Source organism: Pan troglodytes, chromosome 3, assembly GCF_028858775.2.
Source record: "Pan troglodytes isolate AG18354 chromosome 3, NHGRI_mPanTro3-v2.0_pri, whole genome shotgun sequence".
Taxonomy (NCBI): domain Eukaryota; kingdom Metazoa; phylum Chordata; class Mammalia; order Primates; family Hominidae; genus Pan; species Pan troglodytes.
In genome coordinates, this window is record NC_072401.2 from 49,860,900 (window position 1) to 49,888,879 (window position 27,980).

The 27,980-nt window shown below is 39.5% G+C and overlaps 1 protein-coding gene across 6 annotated transcripts in view; it reads right to left on the reverse strand.

Moving 5' to 3' along the window:
- The window catches only part of CFAP299 (cilia and flagella associated protein 299), a 692,782-nt gene extending 678,270 nt beyond the window's left edge, over window positions 1-14,512 (reverse strand). For 4 of the 6 annotated variants that reach the window (XM_063809506.1, XM_063809505.1, XM_063809507.1 and 1 more), the window contains exon 1: window positions 13,899-14,342. In XM_063809506.1, the coding sequence (XP_063665576.1) occupies window positions 13,899-14,253 (355 nt within the window). In that variant the 5' untranslated portion in view covers window positions 14,254-14,342. Of the gene's footprint in view, window positions 1-6,018; window positions 6,123-13,898 lie in introns of all 6 variants that reach the window. The other 2 variants (XM_526572.9, XM_001144486.8) reach the window with 2 other exon arrangements.
- Between the last annotated feature and the right edge of the window lie 13,468 nt (window positions 14,513-27,980).

The following is a 27,980-nucleotide window of genomic DNA, read 5'->3' on the forward strand; positions in this document are numbered from 1 at the left end:
ACAAGTTGGCTTTAATATCACCCAACCTGAGATAATGCAGTAAAGAATATCAACTACAGGATCTCTTTTCTTCACTTACATAATTTGCCTTCAAATTACTCAGAGAGCAGGCTCAAATGCAGCTCCTCAAGCCCTATCTCCAGGGACTGTGTTTTTCTAAGTCTGAGGTGAGACCCTGGACTTGATGTATCATTAACCAGCATCCCATGTGGTTTTGATACCCTTGAAGTAAGGACCACACCAGGCAAAACATGGTATAGCATGACTTTCTTTCTGAGGCCCTTAATAACTCCATATAGCTGGACTATTGGAGACTACTCTGTGTCAGGTGGTTTACATATATAATTTAACTCACAGTAATTCCATGGCCGCTATTAGGATAGTATTATCTGATTTTTTTCAGCCAGAGAAGTAAAGAAAATGATCCATCTATCACCCTGCATTTATTAAGTGCCAGAATAGACCTGTGATTTAAATTGCATCTTCTGATTCCTAGACTAAGGGTCTTTCCATAACACTGTACAAACCAAAGCTATTGCCTAGTCTTTGCTCATACAATCTTACTTGCTCTGAAGTTGTTTCCTGTTAAAATATTGATGAATGACAAGTGTCACTCTTCAAATCATCAAAGAAATATATTACCATGTCTCACTTTCTGCTAAAATGGATTTCTGAATCTACAAGGCAATCACATCCAGATTTCCTCAATAAAATAGGTCTTTTAACTAGACCTCCACAGTGCAAAACTGAGGGGAAACTGGCATTTACTGCGAAGCAGAGTTTAAACCCATTTTTGTGCCTGAATAGCTAGACATTCCATTTTACTGTATATTGAAAGCTCTTAGAGGGCAAAAAAAAATTCTTTTCAAATGCCTTGATCTAGCTCATGCATGGTCTTGACTGGCAGAGTGGAGTGCTTAGTGAGTTATTTTTTGATGAGGATGATAAGTATTACTCAAGCCTCCATTTCCCCTTTCAGTAAATATGTTCAGCTTTAGGGGCTGCTGACTCCTCTTCACTCTGCCTGCAGCACAGGAAGTCCATTCTGGAGTCTCATCCCAGGCAAGCCAGCTGGCACCCTCTGAAACCAGGAAAGGAGGATGATCTATTCCTTGCTTAGGACTGATCAAGCACACATTCCATGCCTGTTTCATAAAGTCTGCAATTAGCTTTCCTTTCAAACATGATCCCCTAAAACCCTGAGAAACAAAAATAATTCCACCACATGCTTCTCTCTGGATCTTTAAAATAAGGTAACATGTTTTTCCCTAATTAGCAATGAGCTTTCTGCATACTTTATGAAAAGACTGAAGAATACATGATAACCACCTTTTCCAAGATTTATATATTTAGGGAAAAATCAAGATGGACAACAGAGCTATGAAAAAAGTCACAAGATTATAACCATAGGAAATCCATGCCTCTTTAAGAGGTTGAGCTTGGAAATTTTGCTTTGAAATTAGGTTCCTTGGTGAAAGGAAAACTTAGTAGATAAGGGACACCTATAAGCACACAAAGTTTGGACGTGAGGAAGAAAAGATCAGTGATAAATAGGAGTTGGGGCTGGCCTGAATAATTTAAGGGTCACAGCTGCCTGACCCCAAAATCAGAAAGAAGAAGATTAAGGATTGTCAAACAGCTGCCTGAAAGCAAATTCAGGAAAATCTGTTTAAACATTAAGTGTGGAACACTTTTCAGGCAGTACTGTAAGTGTTTTATGTGTATTATCTTGTTTAAAACACTTAACTATCCCAATAGATTGTGACTTTAATTTTCCTTCTTTTGTAGTTGATAAAACCAAGGAATAGAAAGATGAAGTAAAATGACACAGTTAGGAAGTGGTAGAGTAGGATTCAGCCTGGGGCAATCTAACTGTGTCTTTACCATCACACTCAAGGCCTTTCACTCCTAGTCTGGACCCACCTCAGATAAATCCAGAAAGGCTCTCTAGGGGACTTTCAGTAAGGATGCCACCCTCAGGAGTGAGCAGGGACAGACAGACAGATAAAGGCAGAAAGAGTGCTCAGTCTCAGAAGGTATCTTAGCATGGGAATGTGTTGAGAAAGAGAGTACAGGCCACAGCTGTGGCTTGGAGTAGCCCTCATGGCTCTTTGGAAAGTAATTATCTCCTCCTGCTCTTGATGATTCTTGATACATTTGGACAAAGAGAAGACCATACATCCTCATCCTTGTAAAGAATGCTGAAAAACCTGCACGATAAGAATTTGGTTGCACTGCATATTTAGAGTATACCAATAAAAGTTTGAAGGAGAGCTGCCTGTAGATCAGGGGCTTGAATGAGTCCAGGGAGCCCACATTTAGATGGCTGAAGCTCAAATAAAACTTATCTGATGGGATTAACAAATTTAGCACAAAAATGGAATCAGCATCAATGCTTCCTGAATCTGCTCTGGCCTACCCTTTCAGTCTGCCATATTTGTGTCTATGGCAGTAAAATATTTACTAAATGAAGTTTTCTGTGAGCAAAACAGATCTCTTTTCTGTTTTGAAAGTTTATCTCGGGAGGCAGGAGTTCCCTATGCAACTCGTCATTGACAATGAATAACCAACATTTGTAAAATTCTGTGGCAGACACATCCCCTCTTCTCTAGATTATAAAGTAAAGTACTGGAGACCCAGGAGTAGATGGGGGAAACACCAGTTCAAAAAAGGTGATATGAATCAAAGAGAAAAAGAGGTACCTAGAATGGGGAAATTTACAATTTTAACTATAAGTCTTAAATTGCCTGTTTATTTGCCTATTAAATAGAGTGCTATAAATATTCTAATGATGTGCCACAGTATTCATTTGTATATGTAATACAAAAATATTTTCATGCACATATTAATTTCTATACACTAAGAGGTGAAAACAATGTAATTGATTCCAAACAAAATTTAATATCTTCTTTGAAGCTAACTTTTATCTACCAAGCACTATAGCATTTAAAAAGAAAGATAAAATTCTAGGAGGATATAGTTCTGGTTCAATCACTTGTTAACTGTGTAACCTTGGGAAAATAATTTAACATCTATGAGACTCTTTCGTCACCTCATTATCTAATGAGATAATGTGAGCAAAAGGGTTTTTAAAGAACTATGAAAATACATTATCTCTGCCTAGTAGCTAATTTTTAGTACTCTGATTATTATTACAAAAACTGAGTTGAATATTTACAAGTATCCATGAATATTTCTCAGTACAGTGGGGGATTACTTTTCCCAGAATTCTATTAATATTTTATATTTTTAGTTTACATTTGCTTTGTAGATAGAACCCTAAAAGTACCCTTTAAATGCCTCCGCAAAATTTTTAGTTTAAGCAACTCACAAATTACAAGTTTAATCCTAAAAGTCTATGAGTTTTTAACCTTTTTTGGGGATGATGTAAAGTCGTAAAAATCAAAACTATTAACTAAATCAAATAGTCATATTTAGAGTTACAAAAACAATTTTCCAGCATGTTTAACTAGAATGTGAAAACAGGAAAGAAACCAACTGGGCATAAAACTGGTAATTGCTAGCATTAATACTATTTCTAAATTCAACATCTTTAAAAGATAAATCACTTTATAATTTAATTAGGTTTTCACCTAGAGGAAAACTGCTAATAAATGCTCAGATAAGAGAAAGTGGGCTTGGATAATTGGTTTAAAAAGAATCCACATAATCATAGGCTTAATATTTTTATCTACAATATAGCTCAAAGTCATCAGAATGACTTTTATATCAAAGAGCTTCAGTGAGTGACAAGAGCAAGACTTGCTTTGTACTGTTTAAAAGTCATTATTCTATGAAATAACTTTAGCCTGCCAAGATGAGAAAGAATAACAGATGCTGTTTTTGCATTATCTGCATTATTTCAACCAGCCATCCTTAGACATTTGGGTCAAATTTCTAGAAATTTGTTACTTGTCTTTGACAGAGGAATCATGTATCTTAACCTCTCAGTTTGACCTTTCTAATTGGCTTCCATTTGTAATATGTTACTTTCTGTGGCAATTATCCTTAAGCTGTTCCAAGTTTAGTCTATTTTTTTTTTGCATGTACTATGGCATAAATCAGAATATTTTGAAAGTTAAGATTTTCACTCAAAACAAACCAGTAAGAGAAAGTTTCTTTGTATGCACTGTGTACTATTATGAGGTTAGATTTTAAAGGTGTTTTAATCTTTTATAAACTTAAAGTAGACTGAGGAAAAGTTATTCCGTTTAGATGTGTTTAATCATTGTTTTCTATTCTGTATGTGGATTTTTTTTTTTTACTTTTTTTTCCAGCCCTCGTGAGAACTCATCTGTATGTGGATTTTAACTAATATTTTAAAATAAAATTAAATGCCCTGAGAATGATACATTGGACTTTGGGAACTCAGGGGGAAAGGGGAGGGGGCTGGGGGTAAAAGACAACACATTGGGTACGGTGTACACTACTGGGGTGATGGGTGCACCTAAATCTCAGAAATCACCACTAAAGAACTTTTTCATGTAACCAAATACCATCTGCTCCTTAAAAACCTATTGAAATAAAAAATAAATTTAAAAAAGTAATACCCTACTTTTTTCACAGTGATGCAGAATGTTGTCCCTTAAACAAATGAAAAAAATTAGAAAAATATATTTCTATGAATATTATACTACATCTTGCTAGAGTATAGTAACCAGCTCAAAAAATGAAATGGTAAATTGTTTAATAGTTCTTGCAATGAGTGATTTAAGAGTTTAACAAAGGATTTCCATTTATGTTAGTAAACTGAAATTTTAGTAATTTATTACATTTAGATTATATTTAGATTGTTACCCTATAATAATAGGCAATATTTATTGAGCACTTATAATACACCAAATAGTATTCTTAGCACACTGCATGTATTATCTCATCGAATCCTCAAATAACTATAGAAATTGTTCAAATTCTGTCTCTTCCAAAAGATATTAACAAATCACTTTAGATGTTAAGAAAAGTAAAATTATAAAACTCTTACACATTAAACCAAGTGGCGTTCTCATTGAATTTTTTAAAGATCTATCAAATCAAATTACATATAGTAAGTTTCAATTATTGCTATCAATTGAAACTTTCTATAACTTTGAAAACTGAAAAAGTGATATTCCAATAATTTATTTAATAAAGACTATAAAGAATCAGGATTAAAGGACTAACTTTAAAGAATAATTGCTTTCAAAATGTTTTAACGTGAAGAAAATAAGTATGCCAGAGAAAAAGCATAAAGCACCTTTAAGTGCAGTGTGTATATACTAATGCAAATAAATAGAATCTGTGAGTGGGAAAACTAAGCTGAACATATTTTATTATCTTTAAAATGTTTTAATACTTCCCAGGTAATGGGAACTTTCATAACAAAGCAAATAAATAGTTTGTGAATTGATTACAATATATAAAACTGGTCTGAATAAATTTTTGAGAATGCAAAATTAGTTTTCATAGTATTAAGAAGTCATTATTTTTGATGTGACAAAAATACAAGATAAAAATTCTTCAAATTAATTAAATAAAATTTGTCTATGAAAGTCAGAGTCTTCTAATTATTGGTTTTTTTCCCTCCCTGCTTGTTAATATGAAAATATTTTACATTACTGAGACCCAATTTGGTATTATGAGTAGCCTGTAAACTTAAATAAGAACCTCATCTACTTAGCACAAATACAATCACTATAAACTTGTAAGTTTAAAATGTGATGAAATATATTATTGCCATATTCCTTCTTACGTGGGCCACTTCTAAGAAATAAGTGGATGGCTGCCCCTTTGAGAATGCTGTTTTCAAATACATTTATGCTTAAACTTTTTGTAGACTCTATAATATCTTTTAAGTAAATTAAATATTTAAATTATTACTTCTGGAAGCGCACAAAATTATCTTGGTTAAATGTAAAAATACTTTTTAAAAGTTAAGTTCTTTGGGCAAATTTTCTTACCTATGAATTTGGAAAATTATTCTGTTTTACAAATGTAAAATCTTTATAGCAGCTTTAACAAATATAAAGTGGTTCTACTTACACTTGCATGGAGTTTTCCTTTTTTTGACATCGCTAAAAATTTGTTGCTGAAAACTCCTCGTATTCCTACAATCCCCTGAGACACAGCAAATATTTCCAAAACACCTAGGATGACAGAAATCCCAAAATAAAACACAGGCTCTTCTTTATATCATTGTGAAGAATTAAATTTCTACATAGATTCTTTCCATTCTTTATTATTGTGATTTTAAAAGAGAACTTAGTATTTAACATCCTTATTGTTCATGACATTCACTATGTTAAAAACAAAGAAGGCTACGATTCAAGTGTTCATTTAAAATAATTTCAAGATTCAAAAATTTGATTCTACTTCATCAGTAATTATTTGGACAAATAAGTTGCTTTTAGTAAACAATGAGCATGAAGTTTTCTCAGGTTTTAAAGAAATTAAAAAGACATTTAAAAAATGTTTTTCAAAATAATTCTCCTCCATTGTTTCTTCATCAAAGATAATACACTACTTTGAACATTAAAGCACAAATCTGTGCTCAAGACTAGTATAACTATTTGAAAGTCTGGAAAATAATACTTATTTACATTAAATAAATTCCTCTACTCTAATTATCAAGGTTATAATGGTAGTTACAAATAAACATATACCATACTCAGTCTTTTAGTGACTGCATTTAAAGACTACATATAAGATACTGAAAGCATTATAAATAACTTGAAATTATTGGTTCAATGAAATGTTTAATGGATTATGCTTTGAGACATCTTGCATTTTGAATCATTTCCTAGAAAAAAATTAATGAAATAATTTATTACATTGCTGTATATATTTTGTATTTTATAGTTAGCATTATGAAGTCAATGTCCCTCTGTCTCCTACAGTAATTTCAAAGTTCACGTCCACTGGATCAAGAGAATGACACACCACTGTTCATAGAGTAGTTTAATAAGATAAAACACATAGTCTGCACTTAATTAGAAAGCCTGCTTATTTAACATAAATTTATGTATTTTATATGAACATGAAAAGAGCATAATGTGTTTTATTAGTTGTCTATTTCAAAATTTTTAAAAAGAGATTTTTAGCTCAATAGAGCTATAATGTGTTTTATTAGTTGTCTATTTCAAAAATTTTAAAAAGAGATTTTTAGCTCAATAGAGCTAAAAAGGGACCTGTCTTAGAAAGGAAAAAGGGAAGCCAGGTGCAGTAGCTCACGCCTGTAATTCCAGCACTTTGGGAGGCTGAGGCTGAAGGATCGCCTGATACCAGGAGTTCAAGACCATCCTGGTCAAAATAGTGACACCGCATCTCTACTTTTAAAAAGGAAAAGAAGGAAGGAAGGAAGAAAAGAAGGAAACAAAGAAGGAAAGGGACGGAAAAAAGAACATCTCAATATTTCCATCTATAATATTCTAAGCATATATACTAATTAGGATATCTCAATAGGACTCAGCCAAATAGAGAAATTCATCAGATTTTCTTGAAATAGCAAACTCTCCCTGCAGTATTTGAGGTATATATAAAATTATTCTGTTTACCAAAAACAAGAAATATTTTATAAATATATGTGAGTAACTTTATTGAGCATTTATTTTGTGCAATGTGAGCTAACATCTATAATTCTAGCAAGCATTGCTGTTTGTTTATTTATTCAACTTGGTTTCTTAAAAAACCTGATTAGAAAGTTTATGTGAAAAAGGGGATAACTGAACAGCTTATTTAAAAAATAGATGTTTTTAGCCCAAAGTAAATAAAACACACTTTAGGGAAACTGCAGGTACCAGTTCATTAATAGGTGTTTCTTTAAATTGAAAAACAAAAATCGAAAACTATTGGAAACTACTTTTGCTTTTAGAAGGAAACTGAAAAAAAAAACCACCAGTGCTGTATAAATCCTTTCCTTCAAAATGTTTTTAAATGCTATTTATAATAGGATTTATTACGAACATTATTTGAGTGTGCTTCTAAACGTTTAGAAGCATTATCATTTTATCAAATATTAACAAAACACACCAAATGCTTTGTAAAGTTACTCTACACAGATGTAATATGTTATAATAATATTATTACTAAAGCATGACTATAACAGTGATACAAAGTTAAATTTCTATCGGAAATATGGAATGATATTGGGAATAGCATTAATGATTTTAGGTATTTGGGAGATGGGGGATGTGATTGTGAATATTTATGTAAACATGTGCATTCAAAAATGAGAAAGAAAGAAAGAAATTGTATATGTGTGGAATGATAGATACAAAAGGGACAACATGGAGTTGATACAGGAGAGATTTGGTTGTATATTTCCTCCAATTTACTCATGGTGCTAGATTGTTAGAGGCTTTTAATTCCATTCTTTGGAAAATTATCTGGTTTTGAACATGCAGATATATTGTATATTAATGAAAAAATACATGGTAGAATAAAAGATTAAAGTCTCATAAGTGTATGTGTTTATATGCTAACTTTTAAGATATTGAGATAAAAAGGCTTTATAAATATTTGTTTTAATAGAAATACTACTGCTTTGCTTAAATAAATAGTTTCTGATAATTAGCTCATTCTCTCTTTAAACAAAGACCCATTTAGATGCATTTAACACGTATTTCAATACAGTGTACACTCTGTGTATATATTATGTACAAGTTGCATGTAATGTATTTTAAATATGGGGAAGATGAAATAATATATGTGAAAGTGTTATTATTGTATTACATATTACAGGGTTTCTTCTTAAAACTTCCAGGATAAAAATGATATAGTGCCTGAGAATTAAAAGATTTTATAACCTTAAGAAAATTATCTTTAACCGAAAGCTTAAAAATACACTTTACATATATCGTTCTATTTAACATTATAAAGAATGCAGGAGATGTAAGAGATGAGACTAGATGAATGAATTATTTTTCACATGAGTAACTTTGGTATTGATCTTCTAAATCTTACTGTAATTATGACCTAATATTAAGAACACTGTTATGATCATAATTTCCAAAGTAATGTCAGCAGTGATTTCACAATGCCTTGTTTTCTGGAGCAGATTCAATGAGTCTCACAGTTCAGTTTCCTGCCTTCCTCCCCAAAACATCACAGGCCTATTGATTTTGCTATGACAAATCTCAGTAACTCATTCAGGAATTCTATGTAATTTTTTAAACCCATGTGCCTTAAATCACAAATATATAAATTTCTGAAAACATTTCTCTGACATTGATTTTTTTTAATTTCAGTAATTTTCTGACCTTTATCATCAGGAGTCACGTATATTAAATTTGATGGAAACTTACAATTCTCCTTATGGATGCCAAGGCAGTATTTCTAAGCCAAACTGTGGAAGGCCAAGCTTGTCTTGTAGATGGTATATAGTCAATGACTGTTTGCTAAATTTGACTGCCTTCTTTGATCTTCTCACTACCTCTCTTTTCTCTTGTCAGGACACCCCATGCATACACAAGTATGGACAGGTGTCTTAGTACTCTCCTGCTACTGTGGCCTTCTCCTGCTTGAGAAGGCACGGGGTGGAGGGGTGGCTCAGTGTAAATAAATTCACATTAAAGTGCTACAGACAGTGTGTTATTTTTCTTAAGGTGTTCCCATTTAAGAAGGTCAAAAGAAGAGGAGAATGCTTAACAGAAGGAATTATTCTCTCTTTGTGGAATTTCAGCACTGACACCTAGGCTGAAGAAGGCAAGAATGTCTTGGTGTCTCTCAGCTTATACACACAGTCTATTCCACTTATGCATTATGATGTAAGCTTACTTCCATAAAAAAAAACATATTTCTAGATTTTTGACTTAGTCCTCTGCAGATTTCTTAATATAATAGGGCTCTACTGATAGTGGTTGATACAACTATACACATTTTTCCTTTTTCTCTCTTTTGTTAATGAATAAAATATAGAAAAGCACAGATATTCCATGTATTCAGAAGCTTTCAACAACCCATCTGAAAATCCCCAGACAAAAATATTTTAAAACTGAAGTTTCTCTACTTGCATCCACAAAGTAACAGATATGTTGTGCCAAGTTATCAAATCTGAATCTTGAAATATTCAGTTTAGCAGTCTTCACTGATTAAATTAGCAACAGAAATTTTCCACTTGATTTTTCTGCATAGTAGATATAGTTTCTGATTTATCTAGCTTGGGGGACTGTCTAATGACTCCACATGACCCCAAAATTGGTAGTGAATTTAGATTTTTTTAAAAAGCAGTAACATCAACGATTCTATTAACCAAAATATGTGCTTGGAATTTTCATATTTTATGTAAACGCTTTGAGTTCGTGTAGCCAAAGCCTTAAACTTTTCTTCCCTAAACTGACAACTACTTGATTGCCTATTCTTCAATGGCCCAAGGTAAGTCAACAGAAGCACTGTATTGACATTAAACTTGAAGGCGTATAAATTAAACCAAACCATTTGTTTCCATGCAATAGTTGGGTCATCTATCTTGTCTTGTTCATATTTCTTCATTTTTCCACAGTATTTCCTCATAATAAGGATTTATATACAATGAGCTTGATTTCATTTTCTGTGTTCAAAACTTGGGATAACTATTGTGTAAGAGAAGCTAAGAGTATATTAATTGGTCCATGTAAACTAAACAAATTATGTTTGAAAGTCCATGGCCATGGTGCACTTCTCATGGTGAAACCAGAAAACATTTGCAATTTGCAAAAAAAAAAAGTTTACTGTCAAATAATAGTTTGCGAAACACATATGATTATCTGTTCTATCAGACAAATACTACAGAATATTATTAGGTTTAAAATAACTTGTTGGAATGCAGTTTCATGGCAAAGCTTTGACTTTTCTGAAGTATCAGGGTTGTAACAAAAAGAATAGGTTTTCTATCATCACTAACTCACAGACAGTAGAAATAGAAGATGAGATCAAACTGAGGTATCCTCTGTGGCCCTTGATCCAGCCCTCTCAGCCTCTCTTAGGAGATTTAAACACATTTCCTCACATACTCTAAGAAAGGCCATGGCCAACACCTTAGTTTACACGAATGTCAGGAAACATCAAATACTGCCTTCAAAGAGGTAAATGACCAATTGTAATTAGCAAGTTTCTGTTTCTCTTTTACAGCTAGGTAATGGCAGAGATCCATGTTAAATTCCCAAATTACATGCAAATTCTGCATTGATCAAAGGTAGTTAAAATTTTATGAAGTAGTATTAGACACTCCAGATATCACAAAGCAGAAAATTACTATGATTTGAATATTTGCTGTGCTTTCTTCTGGGGAAAAAAAAAACTCTATGGAAGACAAACAACACAAAAGTAACCAAAATATCATGCTTAGTGAGATAGGTATCTTATATTGGGTACATGATTTATGGCATGAATGAAAGCAAGTCATGTGAAAGACACAGAAACTAAACTCTGAAAGGTTATTGTAAACAGGAATAAATTAGGAAAAAGTTTAAATTAAGCTTTTTGTCGGCACTGTTTTAGGAAACATCCCTGTTCTCTTGTAGATATCTTTCAACGTGGATTTTAAAAGAAAATGTACATGTTACATACTGGGTAGTGGTCAATGTCTTGTTTATCTGGGTGCACTCTTTTTGATCTGCTCTTATTTCCCCCCTTTGCTTTTCTACAACATCCCCTCTAGCAAGGCCTAAGCTGTAAAACTACCTTCGTCTCATATAGTGTCTTCGTAGAGAAGATGGTGAATATCCTGGGAATGAGCCTTGCTTTCTGAGATCTCTAGCACACCTAAACCCTCCCCAGAAGCATTCTCTGAGCTCCCTGGGCTCCAACCTGCTGCTTGCTGCCTGCTAGTTTGGGGTCCGCCCTTGAGCTCACGGAAGTTATCCTCTGTTGGTGCTCTGTCATGTACCCAGGGAGAGCGGAAACGTAGCCAGGAGACAGCAGCGCGCACAGTCACCTGTCTTTCAGTGTCAGCCTGGTTGCTCCTAGATGTTCCTAACTTGCTCCATCTCAGACCAATGACTCCACGGGTCGTTACAAGAAGAACAGAAGAAAGAAAGTTTTCTTGTAAGAGAGAAGGAAAGGTTGCCGGAAGTGGGAATAAGCTGTGATGGCTGATGGAGTCAAGAGACCGTTGAGACAAAATGAGAAGGACGAATGGAAATAAATAGATGTTACTGATTATTCCTCAAATCTCAGAAAATTCCATTTCACCCCAACAGATCTTGCCCTTTATCCCCCAAATGAGCAGTTATTCGATGAGTGAAATAAACTCTAAAATATGGAAATAGATTCCTCTCGGGAGTGTGAGGGAGGCCCTGGGACTCGCTGGTGCGTGTGCGGAGGGCCCTCTCTCCAGCTGGGCGCTCCAGGCGCCCTCACCACGTGCGCCACAGGCTGCTGAATCAGCGCGATCAGATAGACTAGACAGGCGCAGAGGGGCGGGCATAGACCTGCTTTTCTCTCAGCATGAACCATCAGGTCTTCCGCATTAGGCCCCCTTAACCCACCGGAGGAGGCTAGCCAGCCTACCGCCTTACCCACTTGCGCGCCTCCGACCCCGCTCTGGAGACTGCTGGCTGCCAAATTTTCAGACCGCCAGTGGTGTCCACGCTCCTCTGGAGCCTGTGTAAGAAGGAGCCCAATGGCCCGTGGAGTCGTTGGTCTGAGATGGAGCAAGTTAGGAACATCTAGGAGCAACCAGGCTGACACTGAAACCAGGTGACTGTGCGCGCTGCTGTCTCCTGGCTACATTTCCGGTCTCCCTGGGTACCTGACAGGCCCTGGCTGGGGCTCTGCCTGGTGGACCAACCCGCGCTGGAAGAGCGATCTGGCCCTACTGAGCAAAAGCCTCACAGAGATCTCCCCACTCCTACACACAGCCCCAAACCGTCCCTGCCCCCAGCTGCCTAGAGGCAGTGAAGGGAAACCAGAGGAGTGGCTGCGATGGTCTGGAAACATAGATGGGGTAGAAGGGAAGAGGAGATGAGAAAGGAAAAAAGAGAGCGTGCTGAAAGAAAAAACTCAGAGGGAAAATTTAAAACTTTGTTTATAAAAAGTCCTACAAAATCTTCACCCCTACCAAATTTAACCTCTGCGTTTCTTCTAAAATAAGGAACTTTCCCCTAACTGTTCTTGGGGACCAAAGGCTGGCCACTCTCCTAATACGGTGTAGTCATGGTCTCAAGATACTAAACATTGTTAAATCCAACTCTGGAGTTAGTAATTTCAATGTTTATCATGTCTCCCTCTCTAAACGCGTCCAGTTTTCTAGAGCACAATCTTCTTCCAAGCAGGAATGTCTGTCTGGTGTCCCCTAGTTATCTATCTGTCTGTCTATCTATCTGTGTATCTATGTATCTATCTATCTATCATCTATCTATCTATCTATCTATCTATCTATCTATCTATCTACCTATGTGTATACATTGTATACATAGACTTATATACATATATGCATATACATATACAATATTAATTTGAGGTTTATGGTAGCGGATGGAAGAGGGAAGTATTTGGGATTTGATTCTTCTTTTCAAAAAATAACTTCAGTTATGGATAGGGAGAAGGGCTGCCTTTGATGCCTAATGAAAAATGCCAGGCTAGTTCATAAGCAGAAGGTAAACAAATTGAATGAGAAGAAATGAGTTTTTTGTTCTCTCCTGTCATGGCTGGGGACTCGTCTTTGAGGCTAGAGCAAACTGGAAACAAGGTACCCGTCTGGGCACCAGCCTCTAGGTAACATACACCTGAGAAATCGCAATTCCTCATGCCCAGGAGAGGGGTGCGTGTGCGCACGCCATATAGATGCATCTCCACCCAACCCGCCCGGCTGTTTCTGAGTATCAGCTTGGTCCCAGTGGCCTGGGCTCAGGAAGGTGAGCCTGTGTCCCGGTGAATACCTGCTGTCCCTCCCGAATCTTCCGCGGCCGCCTAGGACGGGTTTTGTAGGGGAGCGAGTAACTTACTTAACATATTGGCTTCGTGGGATCCATTGACTTTGCCGTCCGGGTAGATCTGCAGATGGAAACCGATGCCCACTCTGCAGTAGAGGCTGCCGGTCCGACGCCCCGAGGGGCTCCACTGGAAACTGCTCTGCTCCAAGCCACTTCCTTGGCTGCCCAGAGAAGCTGCGGCGGAGGAGGAGGCAGAAGAGGAAGACATAGCGCTACTGCTGCTCTGTCTGCTGCTGGAGCCTCTAGGGTTCCTATCAGTGGCAGCGGGTCCGGGTTGCCCTTTGGGGGCGAGACGCTTCTCCCCGTGAGCCCAGGCGCTGAGGATCAGGTGGCTGAAGAAGAGGAGGAGGAGGAAGGACAAGCTCATTCTTCCAGCCGCGGGGGTCCTAAGTGCATCTTGTAGGGCTGATTCTGGGCTCTGTAGCCCCTGTGCGGCTGCGTGCCTCTGGCGCTGCCCGCCTCGCCGCACCGGGTGGACATAGCCTCGGGGAAGAGAAGGGGAGAGGGGAAGAGAGAGGCCACCCGAGCGGATCTCCGCGCTGGCACCGGGATATTTATAACGCCAGTGATCTCACTGCTCCGTGCACGCCTGCGAAGCTTCCCCTCACCCGCGGCTTTGTGTACTCACTGGCCGGTGCGGGGAGGGAGCCTCGCGGTCCCGGGGGCGGGGGATGTGAAGGAGGGAGGAGATCCGAGCGAGTGAGTGGGAGGAGAAGCTGGGCTGAGAGAACCTGCGCCCCGGACGCTGGGTGCGCCCATACCAGGGCCACGCATCCTAGCAGTTCTCTCGCGTCGCGCGGCCACCCGGCTTCCCCGACTAGGGCCAGAGCCGCGTGGAAACGAGCTCGGCGTTAGCAGCTGAGTCCTCCAGGGGCAGCGATAGAAACGGAGGGTTGAAATGTGGAAATGGGTCCTTGTCCTCTCCCACCTCTACAGCACACTTGTGACTGGGCAACGCACTCTTGCCCCCCAGGACACGATTTCCAGGTTCTCCTCTCTTTGCCCTGTAAACCCTGCTATCTCGTCCTCTCTCTGGGAGCCCTTGGAGAAATGCGTCCCACCAGGAGATCCCACTGCTTCTACGTCTTTCGGCGTTGGAAAACCAAACAGGGATTCGCAGCCCAACTTGGGAAGCCTTTGGTGTGGCGCGGTTCGGGGAGAAGGCTGTTTTTGCTGTTATTAGCGATTTATTAAAGAGCTAAGGAATGGGTTTATTCAGCGTTTAAAATGCCACCCTGAGTCATCATGCCACGACTGGAGCTGCTTTCTTGTTGGAAACTCTCGGCTGCGCTGAACATTGTGACGAATTTGTTTTTCCTTCTGGGAAGCTCTCCGTCTGTATTCGTGAGAGTGAGGGCACACGCACCCCCGCGCTCCGACCGGGGAAAGAGAGGCAGGGGCTGGACACCAGCACATGTAACTGACCGCCCAGTTGTCCTCTTTCGCCCCAGGATCCCCGTGGCAGGAAGGGGTAGCTAACTGCTCGCTTTAGCTTACCCAGACCTGCCATTGACTGAGGGACCGACCTCAGTGAATGATTAATGACGTGCGCGCTGGATTTCAACCTCAGGAAACCCGAGAAGGGAAAATTTCCTTGAGGACAGAGAATTTCCCTGTACGGGCAACGTCCCCAGACTATTTATCTGGGAAATACACCTGACTTGCATGCTTGGAATGTTTCTGTCTAAAAACATATTTGAAACTTTAAACTAAGCTATGATACATTATTCATTGGTTATTTTAATGAAACGGCCCGTGCTATTGACTGATAAGGTCAATTCAGAAGAACCAAGGTTGAAGCTAAGAAACGGCCTTATCCATTATTGAGTACCTACTTAAGGTTTTCCATCTCAATAATGAAAAGCATATAAAACAATGCAGATTTTTCAGGTTTGGAATCTTCCACCGCCAGAGTAACATCAAAATACTTGTAAAACAGAAGGTTACCCGGAAAGTGTAGTAAAACCACTGTGATAAAGAAAGAGGACATCACACATAGATGTGCATAACATGGGCACACTACATGAGATACTGTCCAGAGCTGAACACACCCCCTGTCCACTGTTCTAGGCTCAAGTTATATACTTCTCCCTTAACTAGGGTGGGTAGGCAGATCCTTACAAGGCAACCCTAAAAGTAGACATTGAGAACAGTCACAGTATCTCTCAGAATGGTCTACTTGACTGAAATCACCTTCTTCTGGGGTGGATGATTGTAGGATGGTTCTGAACCTGGGTGCTGTTCCTTCTTCAGGCAATGCCCTGAGGTCTGTGGCAAAGCTGTCAGGGTTTAAGCCAAATTGATGCTGCTGAATGCCATTTGTAAGTTCCCCCATGCCACGCAAATACACAGCCCATTCCTCAAGTGAGGAAGATTCTCCAAAGCAAATCCAGCTGCTTGTTTCTCCCTTTCCTTTTCCCAAGGAGTCTGCTGAAAGAGGAGGAGAGTGGTTCCTGCCCCAGCTGCACTATCAGCCCCCTGTCTAAACCCAGGAGGTCAAGAGGACTCTGGAGTCCAGTTTCTGGAGCTGTTATCAGCCTCTTGTCTTTGCTCCCTTCTCTCAGTTTCTGCAGCCCCGCCTGCACTGAAACAACCATCCTTGTTTCCCTCTCAACTCCCGCAAGAGCCAAACTGGGGATCAAATCCTTGCCTAGGGATGACCCAGGAAGGCAAAGACACCTGCTCAGGCTTTAGTCTACCTCAAACTGGAGGATGGCAAGATACACTTTTCTGGATTCCAAGGGCTTAGAAAGAGTCAGGGGCTCACTAAAAGGAGACAAGTGACCAGCTGTTGTGGACAGTGATTGAATTTGGCAAACCAGTCCTCAACGCCCGACTGTCTTCCATACTGGGGTGGGAGGATTGGGGGTTGGGCGGGCAGCCGAATGTGCCCACATACGCGGGGCTTAAAAGGAAATCTCCACTGGTGATCATAAGTGTGTAGGGTGGATGCTATTAAACTTTTTTTTTCACAAGAGAGTTATGTATTGGGGCCATTAAAAAAAGCTACAAAAACTGAACAGTGAAACATGAAAGACAGCACTGCGCTTGTTCCGTGAGCTGAGTTGCCAAGCCCCCTTCCTCCGCAGCTCAGCTGAGAGACGAAAGGGTCGCGCTATGCGCCAGGGCTGCGCCCGCCCTGGTCTACATCCTGCCTACCACTCTGAGCAGCCGATCTTCGAGAGCCTCTGTCCACAGCAATTCCGCAGTGGGGAATGTGGGGCGGGGAGCTATCTCAATTTACTGTTTTGGCTACCTCGAGCCCTACTCCTGTGAACTCCACCCAAAAGAGCGCAAGCCTGCACCACACTTTCTCTGGCGACTTTCCGAAAAGTTAATCGCCCAAAGCCCCCTGCTGGGGACATCTCAGCTTTCCCCATTAAGCCTCGGAGCTTGGTCCAGATCTCCAGGACATGCGCGGATTCGAGCCCACAGCTCAGATCTCCAGTTCCTGCGTTCTCCCAGACAGGAAAGCAAGGTTGGGAGAAGGTGCAAGCGCCTTGCTTCCTGCAGAGGTAAAACAAACGGCCCCGAAGATTAGTTTCCACTCATCGCCACCTGACAGACGACGGAAAAACTACCCAACAGATTAACAGATTCCACCAGTCACCTAGGCGCCAGGCAGTGAGTGCGCGGGCTTCGGCTTAGGTCCCCAACCCCTCTTCTTGGGCTCACTTTCAGCAGTGTCTCACCCCACTAGGCCTCACATTTCCTAGACCAAGCCCCTCAGGCTCACTTTTCCTGGACCCCAGCATCTGAACTTTCTTCCCAGGCCTCCCCTATTTCTGTGTGGAAAACTGGTGGTGAATTTCCCCTATCCCTTTTGTAACTACAAGTGTGATCTGGTTACTAGAGACAGAAATCAATGCAAAAGAAGATAAAGTTACCGGTAACCTCTGGTTGGAACCCAGAAGCCTAAGAAAAGAGAAGTCAGGGTGTATAAGTCAAGTCAGAGCCCAATATTTCCTTCACTCTAGAGACCGTCTCAATATTTACAACATTCCCCTGGGTTTAAACTGAGGCCAGGCCTCACTGAGGCAAGGGTCCTGAAGGCAAGACTGTTCATCCTACAATGTCTCATGCTGGGGTGGAAGGACGGACAAGAGATAGACGATGGAATAGAATGAACAACCCTGGCAATGCAAGCCACTGTCCTGGGAGGCTGTCTGACCCAGGAACCAGGCTGCCACTGTGCTAGGCCGATCTTACACAGACTTCTGTTCCAAGAGCCTCAGTTACCCCAAAATCTCCACTCCTGGAGGTGCAGGTGCCATGAGAAATTTGCCTGTTCTGAGCTTTAAGATGACTGTACAGTTTGAAGGCAAGGCCAAATTTTCTTTGTTTGATCCAAAGAAAGCCCAAGGATTTTTAGAATGCTTTCCTGGGATAGCTGTTTCAAACATGGCCCCAAAAGCCTCTGCACCCCACCCCTACCCAACTCTCTATTCCTATCACCCTTTCATACTCTCAGGCTATACCCAGATAGTACTATCTTTTGTTAATCAGGTCCTGGGAGCCCCACAGTGGCCTCTAATTGCATACACTTTTTAGTAGAGACTGCTATGGACTGAATGTTTGGGTACCCAAAATTCAAGTTAAAACTCTGTTCTTTTATGTGATAGTATTTGGATATGGGGCTTTGGAAGTTAATCAGGTCATGAGGTGGGATTAGTGCATGCCCCTCTGCCTCCCCCTTATAAAAAGAGGAGAGAGCTTTCTTCCTCTCACAACCCCAATCCCTCAAATGAGGAAACAAGGAAGGAGTCCCTCCATGCTGGCACCCTGATCGCAGACTTCCCAACCTCCAGAACCATGAGAAATATGTTTGTTGTTTAAACCATTCAGTCCATGGTTGTCTTGTTATAGCAGCCCAAGCCAACTAAGACAGAAGCACAGTGCATTGCAGGACTCGGAAGCTAACCTGGTGGGGGCCCTCAGTCCATGTTCTTGCCAGGACCCTCTATTTCCTCCAGGCCTGGCTTCTCACCAGCCAAGTTGGCAGCAACTACAGCAACAAATAGCCTGTGGCTAAAGGAGCACTGAGCTGGGAAGGGCTGGCTGTGTGAGGAAGAACCAAAGACCAAGAGGGACAGAAGAATGTGTGCAGTGTCTACTTTTAGGGTGATGAAGGTATAGTTACAAATTGTGCAAGTCCTGAGGTTAGACTTCTTTCTCCAGGGTCCAGTCCTTCCCTCTGAGAAGAGGCCTGTTTGCAAATGGCCATTGGCCACTGGACATTATATCTGTGAAGTCAGAAAGTAAAACAGCATTTGCTACTAAAGAGAGGTACTTTGTGACCTAAGTGAACTCAAGGCAATCAGTTTTTCTCATAAAGCCCAACTCCTGTGCTTTCCAGTTATCCCAGTGACTATTTTTGTTTTAGCTTCTGGTACATCCATGCACTAAGTCCCAAACCACTATAGACCCCCAGTTATCCTAGCCTGCATTATCCAGTTGTAGGGAAATACTTTCTCTTAAGAACTGGAAGCCTTTTATCCTGTCTAAGGCCAGCCGTAGAAGCTAAAGGATACAATTCCCTGTACTCCTTACACATGCATATGAAAATCATGATTTAAAAATCATACCACCTTTCCCTGCCTCCCAAATAAAGTCCTCTCTGCTCTCTGTAATGGGTTTTCTTACTGGTACAGTCTATATCTAATAATGTCATAGGAGACATTCTAAACATATGTGGAGGGGTGCAGTACTTCCAGTCTTTTTTTTTTTTTTTTTTTTTTTTTATGAAACAGGGTCTAATTCTGTCTCCCAGGCTAGAGTGCAGTGGCACAATCAGGGTTCACTGCAGCTTCCATCTCCTATGCTCAAGTGATCTTCGCACTTTAGCCTGCTGAGTAGCTATAACTACAGGCACGCACCACCACACCTGGCTAGTTTTTGCATTTTTCATAGAGATGGGGGTTGGGGGGGGTCTCGCTATGTTGCCCAGGCTGGTCTCAAACTCCTGGGATCAAATGATTTGCCTGCCTTGGCCTCCCAAAGTGTTGGGATTACTGGCATGAGCCACCAAGCCCGGCCTATACTTCCAGTCTTAATTCCTCAAAAGGAGTGCATTGGGTGGAAATCAGACTTTTCTTATCTATGAGAAAAGAAAAAAAAAGATAAATTAGCATAGCTGCTATTTGAATAGCTCTAGCATTTGGTTTGTATCCACAGAGACAGGCCATAAGCAAATGGGTACTCATTCAAGAAAAGTGGGAATAGAGGATGGGGGGAAAACGTATGTCCTCTTCTAGAACATCTTTCCTGTGCCAAATGGGAAGGGCAGGAAGAGAACAGAAGTGAGACCAAGCCTGGTACCAGCAAGAAAACAGTAGGAAGCTGCTGGAACTATGATGCACGTGCTATCCATTCACCAGCCCATTCAAAGGCTGTTTGTTCAGAAAATAATTTGATCAAAGGTGACTTTTCAGACTAAGTCTGAGAGCCAGAACACGCAGACAATGTTTTATTTATTTATTTTTCAAAATAAAGTGCTTAGGTTTCTTCAGGGGGACAATAATTGGAGATGCAACTCCAATTATTGGGGTGGGAGTGCACCGAATCTGAAAGGTGTCCTCAACAATAGCAAGTGGATAATTTGCTTCAGTTTAGTTTTTGGTGTGTTTTGTTGTTTTCTTTCAGGGAAAGTTTAGGCATCACATTCTAGAGAAATATTCCTTGCATACTTTTTCTGAAACCAGACACTTTGTGTGAAGTCAAAAAGATGATTTTGACTTAAACAAAAGCTGTTAACAAAAATAAAAAAGAAAGAAAAAGAGAGAAGAGAAAGAAAGAAAAGAATTCCTTTTCCTGTGTCCTCTAAAAAGGGAATTATTTGTAAACTGCACTTTTGTCACCTTTAATCATTTTTTTTCAAATTGCAAATTAGCTAGCCCAACAATCTTGGACCATTTATTCAATAAGCACATTATAGGAGCATTTGATAATCACGGTATATAACAACTAAAATAGAACTTACGACACGTCCCCACTTTACCTCCCATGCAGTCATACACAAAATGAGATTTTAAATGGAGTAGAAAGACGTGACACATACAACTTAGTTTTAATGTTGTGATCATTTGCTCATATTATCACAATCATGCTGATAAATTCTGTTACTTCTCATATCTACTGTGTCCACACCCTTGGTCCATTTGCTTTTCATTTCAGTAGCTGGCCCAGGTCAGAGCAATGAGAAGGTCCTAAATTAGCTCCTAAAAAAAGAAAAAAAAGTGACTAATCTTACATTCACAGATTTTTTTTTTAAAAAAAGAATTTACTTCATGCAAATCACCCTGCTGTCTTCCCTATCTTTGAAGCTCCTGTGTAATCCTTAAGGGAGGGTTTTAGGAGCATACAGCATATTACAATACGACTTTTCTTGGTTGTAAATGAGCCAATTTTCTGCTGGGAGCTAGAGGAGCACACAGTGGAACTCTGTGTTGTAACCAGGGTCACCATCAAACATATTGTGATTTGATTATTGCTTAGCTGTTTCAATTTTCTTATGATATATATGGTCTCAAGTAAATCATAAGTTCCTCAAAGGAAATCTGTCAGTATACACTGCCTTGTAATCCCCAGAATGCACAATAACTGAAATCCTAAATGAAGATCCTTAAAAGGAATGGCTTCAAAAGATGGCTTAATAATTATTTAAATTTTCTCCCCCAGAGAAGTGAGACTCTACAGCATTTAAAAGTATATTGTAATGGTGAATGATTTTTTTTTTCGCCTGCTCTTTCCTTTTTCTAGGGGAGTGAGGATTTGAAAGAGTGTGAGTGTGAGTGTGTGTCGGGGGGGAGGGTGTACGTACAAGTGTTTCCATCGTTTGCATCACCATGGCTCTTAATTACAGTAATCATTTTTGCAAATAGGCTTTGTTTTCTACTCTGAATCCCTGGCTTTTGGCAGGCTGCATTGGGCAAACACCTGTTGTCTGGTAAAACAGAGAAACACCTGTCAGTGAAGCCACTAAGTACTAACTTAGGAGCTGTCATGGGGGTCTAGGGAATCTTTCCAATTGTCAGAAGAAAGGAAGGAGCACCTGCTTAGGGCCCAGGAGGGTCAAATGACAGCTTATTGACTTCTGACAGAAGATGTCGATGAATACATTCCCTTTCCTCTGCCTACTTCTGAGAAATGCAGCCTGTGGCCACAACATCTGTTAATGAATGATTGACTGTGGCCAAATTTGAGGAAAAATCGCTTTTAAAGGAAATAGTTTAAGGAATATGAGGGCTTAGAGGCATCGAAAACTAAATGGCTTTTATAGGAGAATATCCAGCCGATAAGAGTGAAAGAGGGAAGTAATAAGAAACGGGAGAGGAAACAAAGAAATATTGACATGAAAAAAGGGACAAAGATGATTTTTTTCTATGTGATCATTTCCTTCAGAAAGTGACCATTTTGAGTGCATTAGTGGTTCTGGGCTAGTCCTATGTATAGATATAGATCCAGTATAATAGACATCCCTGGAAAAGTTCTTATCAATTCCCTTGACAGTTTAGATACTTAAATGTGGCGTATGCCTATACATGGAAATGGAGGAAAACAAAATGAAAAAAAAAAAAAAAAAAGTAAACCTTTGGGAAGGAAAGAGAAAGAGAAAATAAAAAAGCTCACATTTTTTCAAAGATAAATTTTACTACCAGTATTTATCTTTAGAAATCCTAGTCTTTTGTTGCTCATGCTTAAGATACATAGAAATCCACACTGGCTCAGGAAATTTTCCCTTTTTTAAATTTATTTTTATTTTCAATTTTTGTGGGTGCATAGTAGGTGCATATATTTATGGGGTATGGCTCAGGGAAATTTCTTGAACCTCCCTGATCCTGTGAAAGATTACCCACAAAGCTGGATGTTACAAGGATCGGGCACTTGAGCTTTTCCATCTGTATCTCTTTCCAGTTGGAATTACTCTCCACGATATTCTGTGGGAGGAGCTGCCAGCCTGAATTCTTCCTCCAGATGGAGATTGCTTTTCTCTTCTGCCCCACTGTCTCTCATAAAGCCACTCTCCTTTCCTTATATTATTATTTTCCTAGTCTTGGGGGGTCTCTTAGTAATAAATACAAAGGGAAATTGGGGGTGGATGAAAAAAACTGTAGGCAGGAAGGAAGAGAGGCAGGAGAAATCATTAAGAGAAATTTTAATCTTGAATTCATCCTTAATTTTTCTTTTTCCTGCACTCTCTGTATGCAACCCATTAGAAACTCCTTTTGGCTTTATCTTCCAAATATATCCAGAATCCAAATACTTTCCACCATCTCCACTGCAACCCTCATCACCTCTCACATGGATGACTGCAATAATTGGTCTCCTTGCTTTTGGCCTTGGGCCCTTAAAATTTATTCTTAATGCAGCAACCAAAATAATCCTTTAAAAAATAAAAGTCAGTTTATGTCACTCCTCTTTCTTTTTCTTTTCTGTTTTTTTTTTTTTTTTTTTTTTTAAGACACGGTGTCCCTCCATCACACAGGCTAGAGTGCAGTGATGGAATCACAGATCAGTACAGCCTCAACCTCCCAAGTTCAAGTGATTCTTGCACCTCAGCCTCCTGTGTAGCTGGGACTATATGCTCCCACCACCATTCCCAGATATATGTTTTTATTTTTTTTGTAGAGATGGGATCTTTCTATGCTGCCCAGGCGTGGTTCCAATGCCTGGCTCAAACAATCCTTCCACCTTGGCCTCCCAAAATGCTGGAGTTACAGGCATGAGCTACTGAACCCAGCCCACTCCTCTTCTTTAAACCAACAATCAATTCTTATTTATTTATTTGTTTATTGAGATGGAGTTTCATTCTTGTTGCCTAGGCTGGAGTGTAGTGGCGTGATCTCAACCCACTGCAACCTCCACCTCCTGGGTTCAAGTGATTCTCCTGCCTCAGCCTCCCGAGTAGCTTGGATTACAAGCATGCACCACCATGCCCAGCTAATTTTTATATTTTTAGTAGAGATGGGGTTTCTTCTTGTTGTTCAGGCTGATCTCAAACTCCGGACCTCAGATGATCCACCCGCCTCAGCCTTCCAAAGTGCAGGGATTACAGGCATGAGCCACCACTCCCAGTCAATCAACTGTTACTTTACTCAAAAGCTAAAGTCTTTCAGCGATTATGAAGCCCCTACCTGCTCCCCTGGCTCACTCCTTTCAAACCATGCTTGCTTCCTTGCATTCTTCCAACTCAGCAGCTAGACTCTCATCTTCCCACATTCACAAAGGCCATGTCCTCTGTTGGGACTGCTCATCCCCAATATATTTGTCTGGCTAACTCCTTCTCCTCCTTAAGTCTTTGCTCATGTATTTTCCCCTCAAATGATACCTACACCCTCTATACAGTCACTCACATCCATACTGCTTATCTTTTAAATTTTTCCACAGTAATTATTATTTTTATTATTATTATTATTATTTTTTATTATACTTTAAGTTTTAGGGTACATGTGCACATTGTGCAGGTTAGTTACATATGTATACATTATTTTTGAATAAGCAGTTACAGAGTTCTTACTATAAGCCAGATATTCCAGCACTATTGCCTTGTCTATTTTATAGGTCATAAGAAAATGAGGCACAGAGAGGGTAAATAACTTACCCAAGTCACACAGTTGGGAAGTGGTGGGGCTAAGGTTTGAATTCGGACAGTCTAGCTCTAGGAGTAATGCTTTTATAACTTTGTTTTGCTGCACTCATCACCTTCTAACCCACAAGGGAACATTCTTCCGTATTATATTTATTGCTTATTGTCTGTTTCTCCCTGCTAGCATGTAAGCTTCAGAGGGTAAAAATCTTTCTTTTGTTCACAAGTATTTACCAAACACCGAGAATGATACTTGATATATTGTTGGTACCCAATAATTATTCTTTGAATAAAGAATACATTTGAAGATTGAGGGTCTGCTCTCCAGCTTGAGATACATTATTTCGGCTTCATTGTCAAGAACTTTCACTTCTCAGGAACCTCAGCTTTACTCCATGTGGCTTCAGGCAGAGTAGAATGAGGAGAAACAAAATTCTAATCCAGACATTTTATTCCAGCCTATAATTTTTGAATGCAGGAAATTTCCTCAGAGGTGCTGCTCTTATTTCCCTCTGCTTTTATTATGTTTCTTTTACAACTCCACCCATCCCTCTCTACCCCATAAATGAAGTAGGTAAATGTGAGAGGAATCCAGGAAAAAAAGGAGAAGTAGTAGGGTGTTCACCCTTGTTCTTACACACACCAAAACCACTTAACCTTTTAACGTCTTTTTCTATATGAATTTCGTAGCAGCAACATCAAATAGACAGAGAGATTTTGAATCAGAAAATTGGAACGTGTGCCAGAAATGCTACTGGTTCTTTGCGGTACCCACAATTCAAAGCAAAACAAAGAAAACCTTGTCATCCAGATGTCCTGAAAATGCCAGCAGGGCTGAGTAGAAGCTTGTGGTGCTTCAAAACTTAGTTCATTTTGTAAAGACAGCACGGGGAATATAGAAAGTGCTAGTAGAAACCAATATACATGAAGTCTAATTCTATAGCCCACTCCCACATATAAACATACACACACACTCAGAGTAGCTGCATAGCCATGGTCAAACTCCAAAGCCTTATTTTTGTTCTCTGTAAAAATGGGAGTTATAACTTTTCCTCTGGTATTCTTTGTTGTGAGAAGAAAATAACACACGCGTGACTATGAATGTGAAATCATTACACAAATATAATTATGTGGTAAGTATGTCAAAATAATGCACCTTAATATACAAAAAAGCCTAATGAATGAGTATAAAAGTATTTTAATCAGTTCATTGTGTCTTAGGGAAATGCAAACAGTAAAGCAAATAAAATTAATCATCTTCTTTGTTTTTCGTGGCAGAAGAGCTTGGTCCAATAGCTTTTTACAAGGTTGATATGATTCTCTGTTGGTATTTCAGCAGCTGAAAGACAGTTACAGTGAATATTTGTGGATTATAGAATGAATGAAATTTATCTACCTTATTTTGAAGGACAACACTAAAGGAAAGGAAGATAATTAAAGAAGTCCATCTGCATTTTCAACCATCTTCTTCAAATAGTAGTATTTTTGTTGTTGTTGCCAGAATTATATAAAGGTGACAAATGTCACCAACGTGTCATCTCTTTTGGCTCTGATCCATAATGATAACCTGTCCGCTCTCTAAAAGAAAGGGAGTTCACTTCAGGTTTCCATATCAGAATACCTTTATAGCAGATACCCTCATTCCATGGTAGTTAAAGCTATGTGTCTTAAAACAGCTTCACACTGATTGAGTTAAACTTTGCAGTGGCTAAGCTGCAACAAACTTCAACCCATTTTCACCTCAGTTTCTCCTTTAGTAAAACCAAGATACAACCTTCTCAACTTTGTTTTCCTCATATATGATTACTTTTTAAAGTTTTAAAAAGTACTTTCAGGCCTCTTTACTTACTATGTACTTTGATTTGTTGGAGAAAGATAAGCAACAGGACTGTATGTTTACTATAGCAAGTCATATTAGTAAAAGTTTTGAGCATGGCTAAGATTAAAAATTTAAAAGATTACATGTTTTAAGAAACAGAAGAATCATAAAGAGTCTTTATCAGGCCGAGCACAGTGGCTTATGCCTATAATCACAGCACTTTGGGAGGCCAAGGCAGGTGGATCACCTGAGGTCAGGAGTTCGAGACCAGCCTGGCCAACATGGCAAAACCCTGTCTCTACTAAAAATACAAAAATTAGCCGGGCGTGGTGGCACATACCTGTAATCCCAGCTACTGCAGAGGTTACAGTGAGCCGAGATCACGCCACTGCACTCCAGCCTGGGCAACAGAGTGAGACTCTGTCTCAAAAAAATAAAAAGAGTCTATATCAATGTGAAAGATCACCATGGGTTTGTTATTAACATTTGAAATTGCTATTAAGAATTTGTGGCTGGATGTGGTGTCTCATGCCTGTAATCCTAGCACTTTCAGAGGCAGAGGCAAGAGGATCATGTGAACCCAGGAGTTAGAGACCAGACTGGGCAACATAGTGAGACCCCCTATCTCTACCAAAGTTTTTTTTTTTTTTAATTATCTGGGCCTGGTGGCCTGAGGCTGCAGTCCCAGCTACCCAGGAAGCTGAGGTGGGAGGATCATTTGAGCCCAAGGGTTCAAGGCTGCAGTAAGCTGTGACTGCACCTACTCCAGCCTAGGCAACAAAACAACACCCTTTCTCAAAAAAAAAAAAAAAGAAAAGAAAAAAGATTTGTATTACCTTTTTATTTATTAATAAGGCAGAGGGAAACTCTTACACTATTCCTTTGCAATTGTTTCATAGTTAATATACTGCCACTGAAAGCAGGATTGTTAACTAAGCAAAACTCTGGGGGACTCTTCGGTTGGAGCTCCTTAAAGGGAATCACAAGAAGCTTATTACAGGAAATGTTAATGCTGAGAAGCAGGAAATACTAAGGTCCTAATATGAATTGACACAAGATTCAAGCATCTGACAGGAAGAAATCAGCACACATCTAAGCATCAGCACTGGCAGCTGCTTGGGTGAGCTATGCAGCATTATCCCTCTCCAGCAGCACATCTGACACTAGAAGATAAAGCATGCGAGCCTCCGTGACATGCACAACTCTCAGAACACTTCCTGGCTCTGCCACCTGGAGCAAGTTTCTTGACCTCTCTGGACTTTAATTTCCTCTTTTGCAAAATTGAAACACCAATAACCTCTGCCTCAGAGAGTACGGTTTCAATTATTGCTGTGAAAATTAAGGCACTAATGCCTATAAACAAATCAGTATTGTCAGTTTCTGGGAACTTGTAAGCCTCACAACAATTAACTATCAAAACAGAATCCCTCTTTCTCCCCCTTGGAGATTCTGGAGGATATCTTTTTGGAGGAGAGAGGAATTCACATTTCAACGCAAGTCAACGAATGTATCTAAATGGGCTTTCCTTTCCTAAGTCAGATTTCTTCAATCCAGTGAAAGATTAAAAAATGCTATTTAATTTGAGTGGTAAAAGTCACAAGGTGCTTCCTTTGTCATAAATATCAGAGATAATGTCATCGGATGACATACAGTAAAATGACAGGCCTCCATTTTAACAATGGTACACAAG